Source organism: Biomphalaria glabrata, chromosome 2 (genome assembly GCF_947242115.1).
Source record: "Biomphalaria glabrata chromosome 2, xgBioGlab47.1, whole genome shotgun sequence".
Lineage (NCBI taxonomy): Eukaryota > Metazoa > Mollusca > Gastropoda > Planorbidae > Biomphalaria > Biomphalaria glabrata.
The window spans coordinates 42,640,789-42,653,481 of NC_074712.1; the positions used below are offsets into that span (position 1 = coordinate 42,640,789).

General features: G+C 38.8%; 1 protein-coding gene across 6 annotated transcripts in view; it reads left to right on the forward strand.

The window, feature by feature from the left end:
* The window catches only part of LOC106068810 (extracellular serine/threonine protein CG31145-like), a 36,916-nt gene extending 25,063 nt beyond the window's left edge, over positions 1–11,853 (forward strand). For all 6 annotated transcript variants that reach the window (XM_056020692.1, XM_056020693.1, XM_056020689.1 and 3 more), the window contains 3 exons: positions 5,741–5,855; positions 9,764–9,845; positions 10,728–11,853. In XM_056020692.1, the coding sequence (XP_055876667.1) occupies positions 5,741–5,855; positions 9,764–9,845; positions 10,728–11,019 (489 nt within the window). In that variant the 3' untranslated portion in view covers positions 11,020–11,853. The remainder of the gene's footprint in view (positions 1–5,740; positions 5,856–9,763; positions 9,846–10,727) is intronic.
* The last annotated feature ends 840 nt before the right edge of the window (positions 11,854–12,693 follow it).

Consider the following 12,693-nt stretch of genomic DNA (forward strand, 5'->3'; position numbering starts at 1 on the left):
AACTAATTTTATTTACGTAGCGAAAGAGAAAAAAACTTGAAAGGATCATTAGCTAAGTTTAACATACATCTAAATCCATCCACTAGATTAGTAAACACAAACTTAGACCCGCAGGCCGCGGGTAATGTCAGGCTAGTATACTATAAAGTAGAATGTAAGGCGTAGTATGTATGTGCTGAATAGAATTCAAAACCGTTCGACCAATCTTGATAAAACTTGGCATAACTGTTTCTTGGGTACTAATTTAGACCGTAGTGTATGTATTGTAGCCCTAAAACAAACTTAAGACCCTCCAAAAAAAATGTTGTCTAACGCCATAAAAGTATGCTATTTTATGAATCTAGGCTATGTTTACCATGTTGACATGAGAAAAGATCGAAAGAATTTAGATCTAGATCTAATTTTAAGAACTACACTTTGCACATATAGTTTCTACTTTTATAGGCTATATGAAAATATAGAATATAGTCTATTGATTTCATTATTTAATAAAATTAAGCTTGAAATTTGTGTTTCAAAAGCATTTTTACATAAATTCGTTCTTTATATCTGCGAATTTAGATTTCCTGACGTACATTCTTTCATTAGACATTACCCGAAAGGTTACACATCTCTCTATTCCTAGGTCTAAAACTCTAATTCAACTCTAAGATGATGAACTTCTCTTCGCAAAGATAGTTTTATACTTTAACACATGAACATACTAGTTATAGTCCATTTATTCCATATTTTAATCAAATTAACATTCAAATTTGTTTTTCTAAAGCATTTTTACACTAGTTCAACTCTATTCTTAATATCGCGTGAATTCAGGTCAATTAACTATTATTAACTCCATTATTAATATTTTTTTTCATGAATTAATGCATTCGCTTAACATATAACATTATTATTTTCTTTGTTTCTAATGCACTATATCAGTGACTACATTAGCAATACATAAGTTAAGACCCGCGGATAGCGGGTAATATCTGTCTAGTATATATATATTTATATATATAGGCGGGATTCAGTGGCGTAACTAAGAGGGGGGGGGGGGGGAGGGGGGAGAATTTTAAAACCTAGGGTCCCCCAAATGGGTGTCCGAAATTTATTTGTAAATACATAAATTTAATATATTTGATTGACAAATAGTGTCAACGGGTGTCTTTTTTTTTTCAACATTTATGGATTAAATTTATCACAAGGACTAAACCTAGATCTAGGTCTATCAGTACGTTGACTTTGTTGACATTTTAAAAATATTTTTTCCCACAGAAATCAAAGTTTTTTTTTAAAGTTACTTTTACATTTTAAACTTTGTTGCCACGAATAAAACTGCATGATACACAGCGAATTCCAGGTATCTTGTTACCTTTACTAATAATACATCTAAATGGCGAGTATTTTATGGCTACACTAATTAACCTTGAAGCAAAATTTACAGAATCGAGTATAACAGATCCAAAAGTTATTCTTAATAATGCTAGAAGAGTCCATTATTCGGGTTTGGCGTCTATAATTTCAGAATTAAACTTCACACTCGAGTTATTACCCTTCAATTCATCTTTCCTCAATCCAATGGAAACTCTCTTTTTATTTCCATCTAATGCTTTTGCTTTCGCACAAAACAAGAACAACAAACAATAACGTAATATCATATAATATTAGCACATCCTTCCTTTTGAAGTTATTATCACACCCTTCTATTTAAAGTTCTTAAGAGTGATAGCTACTTGCAGGGCCAGCCCTAGCATTTGCGGGGCCCTATGCGAAACGGATCGCGCGGTGCCTAGTCTGGGTAGGAATGAGCATAATGTCAATATTATTTTTTTTGAATTAGAAAATAGGCCTACTTTCGTCTTTGCAATAAATTTTTATCAAATGAAAGCTCGCAATGCCACTTTTTATTTATAGGCACCCCAAAATGTCAATTTCGTCTATTCTTCAGGAGATTTGAACACATTTTAAAAAAGTTCAGGACTTTATCGTATATTTGACTTTTCATGAGATTTCCTGGAGGCCCTGAAAAATCAGGAGGTCGTGAAAACCCTGTTATTTTATATACGTTATAATGGTTTAATTTATTAATGTACACTTAGAATTAGCGCGGGTCCTATGAAAGCACGGGGCCCACTGCGACCGCATAGGCTGCAGTGGCCTAAGGCCGGCCCTGTCTACTAGGAACTTTAACAATTCGTCCACTTCTGGTTGTCTTGACTGGCACAACAAGTTCTCTAGACGTTGGTCTATAACTGTCAGTTTCGTTTGTTCCAACAGTTTGCAGTTCATTGTCTCCATCGGTATCATAGTACCCAGAGATGTCTTCATCGAAACTCTTATTCAAAAAGCGTTGATTTCTTCTATATGTTTTTCCGTTTGTCTTTATGATGTAAGATCTGGGTGCTGTAGGTTTTTTTATGACAACTGCTTTCTGCCATGTTTGACCTAGACGAACTCTCCGACAGAATAATCTTTAGGTAGTCTTGCTTTTGCATTGTATTTCACTTTGCTTTTCATCTGTCGTTCGTTGAGTAATGTCTCTGCATTTTCAGCTACCGATGGTTTCAATAGTTTGGGATCAGTTGGAATGATTCCCTGAGTCTTCTACTCGTCAGCAGTTGTGATGGTGAATACGGCAGTCCACTTATCGGAGTATTTCTATACTCGAGCATAGCGAGATATGGATCTTTCCCACTTTTGTATGCTCTGAATCCTTTTGCTTGCGCAGAAAACATAAACAACCAACAATGACATAATACCATATAATATTAGCACAGAATCTTCTTCATGCAGTGGAAAATTAAGATTTTTGGCCTATCTTGAATTCTGGTCAAAGCTCTTGCGCCCAATTACTATAGTTCAGAAGAAACTACAAAAGTCTGGACTGCATATACGTGAAGCTGCTAAAGAAATTAGTACCCTTTCATGCTTTCTGCAAAATGATGAGAAACTGACAAAAACCCAATCCATCGAAAAAGCAAAAATAGGTAGTGAATACTATGGATTACCTGTAATCAAAACAACCAGAAGAAAGAAAAGACTTGATGGGAAGTTAAGTTCTAATGTAGGACTGTCAATAGAACTGCAATTTAAACGTGTTGCGATAGAAGTGCTGGACAGATTTCAAAGGCTGGAAAGAAAATGAATACCTCTGGGTTTCTTCTTGAACCAAGACACCTGTTAGATGAAGACCTGCTTATGACAAACTGTGCTACTTTTCCTCTTTGTATGATGAAATAAATGGCAAATCGCTTTTTCAATGATGTCATTGATGCACGAGCACTTTTCATCAACAAACCAGTAATACAATCACCAATAGACATATTGAGGAAACAGGCTTCATATGGTAATTACGTGTGCTCAAACTTTGCAACCTCCTCCGAATACTGCTAACTCAGGCCACTTCCATTACGTCATGTGATAGATCATTCTCAAAGCTCAAGTTCATCAAAAGCTATCTCAGGAGCACAATGAAACAAGAAAGCCTTATCATGGCTTTAATGTCAGTGAAGTCACAAATACTAGAAAGTATCGATGTAGTTGATGTTATAGATGTCTTTGCTGAACAGAATGCACGACGTGAAGCGATTCAATTTAGATTTGTCACTTGTGCATTATTTAACTAATAAACAACGGTATTATTCATTAAAAGAGTCTTGATTACTTTTTGTTAAGTTTACTGATATACTGAACCAATTTGATTTGGGGCTTATATATTTTTGCGTACATTATCCCATGTCATATGTCCAATATCAGAGTGCAAGGGGCCCCCAAAGAAGTCAATCCCCCGGGCCCCCAAATCCCTAGTTACGCCCCTGGCGGGATTATAGGCGACTCAACGAGAGGAGGTAGGATTTCATCACAATGGCATCTTTGAAACAATTAGAACAACTCTTAGTTACAAAGCTTAAGCAGGAAGTTCGTTACCGACGTCTGATGTTTGGTGGTAGCAAGGAGGTGCTTACAGCTCGTCTCCGGTAAGCCTTGATCGATGAAGAAGAAGATCCGGAGACCTACCTATTTGGAACAAATTAACAGGATTGATAAAATGGTGTCGCAAGCTGAGAAGGAGGGATGGACTCGTTGGTGAAGGAGCAGTTGCTTGATCAGGACTGTGGCTGCACAAATAGTGGTGACGGAGACGCTAGGGATTGGAGCGCCGTCTGTGACTGTGTAGTGGGCAAGTCTTGTGGGTGTGACTTTGAAGACGAGAAAAGTGACAACGATTGCTGCGAAAATCTCAATGGGATGTACCGAATCGAACGAAAAGAGAGGAATGAAGAAACTGAAGTCTGAAGCGTTTATTCCTGTTGTACCTGTTACCAGAACCTCAATGAGCCGGACAGATCAAGACAACGTTGGGTCTGCGTTCAAGCCTGTTGCTGTGGACTTTAAATACCTCTGCCTATCAGCCGGTGTTTACTATGGAAATTCGAAGCTCGATAACTGCATCCAGAAGTTTAGCATGAACTGTACGTGCGGCGCATCACACAGAGGATGTGGATGCCAAGAAAACCAACAAAGCATTTGTACTCCTGCCATCATCATCGACATTGGCATAGACGAAGGTCAATCAATCCAGGTTAAATCTGAGCTGGCAAGAGGAAGACACCCGAATCCCTGCCGACTGTGGATCCCACTGATCGACCTCCACCTGAACTGTCAAACCTTAACTGCACTGTTTCTTTTCGGGACGAAAAGCGCTAAGAAGGGTCAATGTTATAACCTTGACATGCACACCACCATCCAAGTTAGTGCAGAAGGTGCGCACTATTAGTGACTAAACTAAGTTGGATGTTGATAGTAGAAATTAAGAGTACGATTTCCGCCCAAGTCGAGAGCTAATGAGATGCTGTGCTCAAGGCAGATGTCCTATGTGTTGGTCATGTCTCCATGGAAATAAATATCTATATCTCGTTGAGTTGCCTCCCTTCAGTTATTACAACATATATATATATATATATATATATTGTTATAAACTAGGTGGTGGCACAGAGAGGGGTAGTGGTGTGTGTGTAGTCAGCCGACGCAAATCGCCCCAGGCCAGCGCTAGACGAGCGGTCAACCGTGACGAGTTACGACGGTCAGCCGAGTCGAGTGTCAACAGGACGGTTCGAGAAGGATCGCCATCGTGAACAGAGCTCAGGAGCGTCACGAGAGTTGTAGTCATCTGACCACCTAGAAACGTCGAGCGGCGTTCTGTCCAGTTCGAGAAGGCCAGTAGGGACCCTATATAAAGAGCGAAGGTATCAGAGACCAATCAGTCACAACTTCCCGATCTACAGTTCGTTACAACGGCTCAGTCCGAGACGAGACAGAGAGACCAGTGCAAGAGTTGATACGGCGGAGAGATATTTGTACAGTCTTGTGTTACGTGCTGCCAATTGTACAGTATTGGCTGTTATTTATTGACATTAAACTATTACGTTATTTTCAAGCCCAGAGTTGTCAAGTTCTTTAAGTTGGTGGTGTAAGGTGCAGTTTGCAGAGAGCCTGGATAGTGAGATTCGTAACAATATATACAAAGTACGACATCCGACATTCTCTAGAGCGTATTTTAATTTTTTACGAGTATAACATTATAATAATGTGAAACTATAACATTTTAAATCTTTGTTCAGAAACTTCATTTAATACATCAGAAACTATGGTACATATTTTAAAGTATTATTGAACAAAAGCATTGAACTATTCATCTACATTACATTATATCCTTAACAGCATTCTTACACATATGCTGTGTTTATGAATTGTTTAGGCTAAATGGGAGAAAGACGAGCAGTTCTGTGAGACGGACGTGAAAACAAGGGAAGACTTTAAGGGACGAAGAGTTCTTGACTTCACTGATGTCGGCGTGTTTGATTTTCTAATCGGTAAGTTCAAAGATACGAACATCTGACAGTAAGATTTTAAGTGAAATCATTTCCAACGATTTTGTCGAGAGGCCTCGGCACTCAATGACCTGGCCTATAAAAGAAATTGTTTTAATTTGTTTTGACAAACAGGATAAAATATTTTTTCATGAAATAATATTTTGTAATAATCTTTATGATTAATTAAAAAAAATATTGATGTCATAAAGTTTTAGCTAGCTACATTTTCAAAATAAATTGATTAAGTTACAGCCTTGCTTGTGTGATGGTAGCAAGCCAATTTATATACACATTTTCATCTTATTATTTCTGCATGTGCTCCCATCTAGGTCATAGGTCAGGAGGAAAACGTTCCCGTCACCTCAGTGTGACGCCTTCTTGAATGTGTCCTGCTAAGTACGAGAGCAAACATGGCCTCCAGAGGGTTACCACGGTACATTCTAGCGAACATGGCCTCCAGAGGGTTACCACGGTACATTCTAGCGAACATGGCCTCCAGAGGGTTACCATGGTACTTTCTCGCGAACATGGTCTCCAGAGGGTTACCATGGTAACTTCTAGCGAACATGGCATCCATAGGGTTACCACGGTAACTTCTAGCGAACATGGCCTCCTGAGGGTTACCACGATACTTTCTAGTGAACATGGTCTCCAGAGGGTTAACATGGTAACTTCTAGCGAACGTGGCCTCCAGAGGGTTACCACGATAACTTCTAGCGAACATGGCCTCCAGAGGGTTACCACGGTACTTTCTAGCGAACATGGTCTCCAGAGGGTTACCACGGTACTTTCTAGCGAACATGGTCTCCAGAGGGTTACCATGTTACTTTCTAGCGAACATGGTCTCCAAAGGGTTACCACGGTAACTTCTAGCAAACATGGCCTCCAGAGGGTTACCACGATACTTTCTAGCAAACATGGCCTCCAGAAGATTACCACGATACTTTCTAGTGAACATGGTCTCCAGAAGGTTACCACGGTACTTTCTAGCGAACATGGTCTCCAGAGGGTTACCACGGTACTTTCTAGCGAACATGGTCTCCAGAGGGTTACCATGGTACTTTCTAGCGAACATGGTCCCCAGAGGGTTACCATGGTACTTTCTAGCGAACATGGTCTCCAGAGAGTTACCACGGTACTTTCTAGCGAACACATGGCCTCCAGAGGGTTACCACGGTACTTTCTAGCGAACATGGCTGTCAGGGGTTCTTTGCTGTGCTTTGGCTTTGTCTTGGCTCCTTAGTGGTATGAATACTCAATTCCAATTCATTAATACTTGCTACACAAATAAGAACACTTAATACATAATATACCTCAACTCTAACTCCAGCTTTCAATGAATAATGATTATACTTTAATACTTAATAAAGCACACAATTATAATAACTTTCAGTAAATAATACATAAACAACAGTCCAGGAAGCGACTGTCCAACCTTCCTGGACCGGGAGCAAGTCCTTAACTTAACATTCTCTTACATTCAACGAACATTTAACCATTCAGTTCAAATCACGTGCAAGACTGTTCACATTAACAACTTGGGATTCTATATACAAGGGGATATAACTATCATACCAAAATATCAAACTAACATTCATTTTCGCCATAGCTCTCCCTGACAATGGCCCCCAGAGGGATACCAAAGTACTTTCTAGCGAACACGATCTCCAGAGGGTTACTACGGTATTTTCTAGCGAACATGATCTCCAGAGGGTTACCACGGTATTTTCTAGCGAACATGGCCTCCAGAGGGTTACCACGGTATTTTCTAGCGAACATGGCCTCCAGAGGGTTACCACGGTATTTTCTAGAGAACAAACATTGATGAGGATGTAAGAGACGTTCCTTCCGTTGCAAGGTTCCCCAGCGGGGACCATACGCGTGATGATTGTCCTCCCACGGTAAGCTTCGATACATTAATAGGAATAAGGAGAGTCCCACTTTTGGCTCAGCCTCCGGCCTTCAAGGAATAGAGGGAACTTACGTCATGGGGTCGAGGAGCCGTGCCTCATGAAAGACAGATATGAATAAAGGATCAGCTTACTGTTGGGGGTCTCCTGACAGGGAGGTCGGTTAAGAACCATGTCTCACCCTGGCCATGGGGTATAAGCCCTCCCCGGGTGAAAGGGTCATGAAAAGGAACCCTAACCCTAACCCTAACCCTAACCCTCGACCTTTTATAGACACTTCTTGGAGAGGCATAGGCCACCAACTAGCTGCCTCTAGACGTCCCGGTTGACTGTGTATATAGAAAAACGTTATTGACTACATATAGTTATATTGATATTAGTGAAAAGTGTATTGTAGACTTTATAATGTTCATTATAACAATAATTACAATAGGAAATTAATGTGTTCTTTTTTCAATATAAAATAGACATCCTAGATCTTGATCTATTTACTTGGAATTAAGATTTTTACAATTTTCAAGATTGGCAAAAAGGGAAGTAACAATCAATAAAGCAGATCTTCGACGTTTACTTTGTTATACCCCTTTGTCTTGAGAATATATTTATATTTATAGTCTAACTCTCTCTCTCTCTCTCTCTCTGTCTCTCTCTCTCCCTCTCTCTCTCTCTCTCATTTCATCGGCTTATCGAGGATACAGAAGTTAGGGATGAAACTATACTATTATAAAGGCACATTCCTCATCCCATATGCTAGGACAAATTTGTACAAATACTCCTTCTTCCCTAGTGCTATTAGAGCATGGAATGGGTTGCCTTAGCTAGCCAGGAAAACCAGTGACTTGGCAGAATTTAAGTCCTTGGTTAATATGCATGACTGAATGCATGACGCGTAGGACGTAATCATCTTCTTTTTTGAAGTAATGTCTGTATTATATAAGATAAGATAAGATAAGATTGGTGTACGAAAATTTCTTCATTATGTACATTTAGTTGTATTATTTTATTATTCTACTTATTGTCTCTAAAAGAATATGGTGATAGTACAAAAGGCGTGTTGGGATCCTTAGAATTATTGTATTGATTTTTTTATATTTTTGCATTTTTAGCGGCCCCGGTAAGGGGAAATGACGCTATTAGTTTTGTGTGGAATGTCCGTCTGTCCCGTTTAAATCTCGTAAACTAGAAAAGATATTGAAAATATGACATCATAATATTTTTGACCATTCAAAGTTCTGATGCAACGGCTACATTTTTGTTTTCACTTTCACCTATCCTTTGGTCTGTGGACCGCTGGGGCACCACACAAGATCCGTCAGCCTTCTTTCTCCATGTTTTTTGTTTGGTGTAATGCACAAATTGTAAGACAAATTTCCTTACGGATAATAAAGATTATTATTATCTTAGAAATGAACGAGTGGTCATTCTCTGGCGCTGCCAGGGTCGAGTTTCGATAAAGAGAAACAAAATTCATCGTAGTCCCTTTAACAGTTTCCACTGAGGAATTATCTGGTGATGTGGCAGGTCTGCAGCAGTAGCACTGGGTGCTGCAAACTACCTTAGGGTCGCCAGCTCCTGATTTTTCCTCTGAGTTGACTCCCAAAGCCTTTTCCATGATTGGGTATAGCTGCAAGTCAACAGAGGTTTGAATTCAGAGTTTTCCTTCTCCTAGGTGGGTAGCCAGCCATGGCTAACGAGCCCCTCCTACCCGAAGCTACTCGCCTTTTCCCTTTCTCCTGTTAATGAGAACAGTCCCGCCGGACTCAATATCTGAGCCACTCGTGAAGGCCAGGAGTTGGACTGTTTGTCAGAGTTTATTTGAGACGCATGCCATTTGGAAGCATTTTATAGGTAGTGGAGTGCTTACATCCATTACCACTCCCAGCAGTGACAATCTTGAGGAACCGGTGTCTTTGCTAATATTTATATTGATACATGAAATGGTCAAATACCTACTGATGTCTTAGCTAATTTTTCTTAATTTGTTATTTATCTGCACAGGAAACTTGGACCGCCATCATGTAGAATTATTCGAACATTTTGGAAACGACACGTCATTGATACATTTGGACAACGGCAGAGGGTTAGTTTATTTTGAAACAGCGATACATTTTGTTGTACAAACTAGGGCCTGCGGGCCACATTCGAACCGTTACTTTTCTACATGAAGTGTAGTCTAAATTTTTAACCAAGCATTCAGTAGATGATTTATTAGTTTTAATTCTAAACATTTAGGCAATGTATTATCTTTTATCGACACTGCAAACATAAAGAAACCAACATTCTATTTTATTTTATTTCACTCAAGTCTCCATATAATACTATACATGATTTCTCTTCTGACTATAAATCAGTTTTTACAAACCTTATATCAACTCACTCTGTCTGTCTGTATGGTAAAAAATCTTGTACACGTTATTTCTCCCACACCCAATCTCGGATTAAGCTGAAATTTTACAAAATTATTTCATTTACCTGACAACACAAGAATAAAAAAAATGTACCAATTAGTTAACTAACAATTGGTAATTAATCATTTTGTTTGGTATCTTGAATAAGGGAAAGAAATCGTACTTGACAGGTGTGGTGATATGTTGAATTAGTCCCCTTGGGATCCCTAAGAGAACATTTTTTATGCATTTAAAAAAAAAACGATTATGCAAACATTCACTAAGAGTCCCCCTTCTTCTCTCCCCCATTCACAACTGGTTCTGACAAGTGATAGGATCATAGCGCATTGAGAAAGCTAAAAGCGATACAATTGGTAAAAAAAAATTCTAATAGCACAGATTTATTTTCATGTATACAATCATATAGCTGACCCAAACTAATTATTACAATTACACTTCATATAAGTTTTTTTTTAAATATTATTCTGCTAATTTTTCTTTTGTTTATCACACACTCTAGATGGAGTGGGACAACTGTATTTTTAGTTTGTTCTTTTTCTCAATCAAAAAAACAGGTTTGGTAAATCAAAATACGACTGCATGTCTTGTATGTCTCCTGTGCGCCAATGCTGTATGATTCGTCTGTCCACTTTGGCTAAACTTGTCAAGCTTTACATCGGACCGGACAGTCTAAGTCACGTGCTCAGAAAGTCCCTCGAAGCTGACCCTTTGTCTCCAATACTTTGGGAACCTCACCTGGACTCAGTGGACCGTCGTGTCGGTCAAATTTTAAAGGTTATTAGTGAGTGCATCACCAAGAAGGGCAAACCTTGGCAAGAAGTTATCATTGATGACGGTTTTTATTAAATTAAAAGACGGCCGCTGACTAAGTTCTGTCGATTCAATTGAAGCCAGCTTGACCAGATCCACGACACATTTTTCGGGTGGCGTTTGCTAAACACTTTAAAAATTCTCCTGTTTCATAAGGAGCACTAGTGACAATATTTTATAACAGTTTTATTCATTCATGCTAGTGTTGAATACTTTTATTGTCATTGTAAATAAAAATAGTTTCTTGTTATGTCAACATCCATTACAACATTTCCTTTTTTATCTATAGATAGATTGTTCTGTATTTGGTGTGGATTTTACAACTGCTTGTATTAATAGACGAATGCATTTTTGGCTCTTCGCTTTAATAATTGATACATGACTCGTGTTCAACTTGTTTTCTAAATATGAAGGCCAATCATCATAATCATCGGAATGAATGCGTAACATTATTTTGTATTGGGAATAAAATTCCTGGATAAAAGGTTCTTAGCACATACATATTGCTATAACTTAGCAATTAACCTCAACGAAAGTGATATAAAACAGAACGTTTAATAATCAATTATAAAGTACATCCAGAGCCAAACTTAGAATCACATCTCAGGCCTTCTTGTTTACATCGCTAATCATCGGCCATCTTCCTTCCTCTGTTCTCTATCGTGTCCTCTGGTACACAATGTCGCGCCAAATGACAGTGCGTAATGTAAAGTCATAACAATATAAAGGCAGTTATATTTTGTAAATAGTTTCTTTGGATGTGAAATTAAATTTAAATTGTAATGTAAAGTTGTATGATGCTTACATTTTTTATTAACTTTTTTTTCGTTCAAAATTGATCAAGTAAAAATACATTGATACTTATTGAAACGTGATGCTCCATTAGTTAGTTCTTTCCAATTGTATTATAAATTATGGAACTAAAATATTGGTTCTAAGTTCTACGTCACCGTCCACTAAGGTATGACAGATGACAATCATAGACAGACAGAATGTCAATCAGAGATGGACACACACCGAATGACAATCAGAGATGGACACACACCGAATGTCAATCAGAGATGGACACAGACCGAATGTCAATCAGAGATGGACACACACCGAATGACAATCAGAGATGGACACACACCGAATGACAATCAGAGATGGACACACACCGAATGACAATCAGAGATGGACACACACCGAATGTCAATCAGAGATGGACACAGACCGAATGTCAATCAGAGATGGACACACACCGAATGTCAATCAGAGATGGACACAGACCGAATGACAATCAGAGATGGACACAGACCGAATGACAATCAGAGATGAATACAGACCGAATGACAAACAGAGATGAATACAGACCGAATGACAATCAGAGATGAATACAGACCGAATGACAATCAGAGATGGACACAGGCCGAATGACAATCAGAGATGAATACAGACCGAATGACAATCAGAGATGAATACAGACCGAATGACAATCAGAGATGAATACAGACCGAATGACAATCAGAGATGAATACAGACCGAATGACAATCAGAGATGAATACAGGCCGAATGACAATCAGAGATGGACACAGACCGAATGTCAATCAGAGATGGACACAGACCGAATGACAGTCAGAGATGGACACAGACCGAATGACAATCAGAGATGGACACAGACCGAATGACAATCAGAGATGAATACAGACCGAATGACAATCAGAGATGAA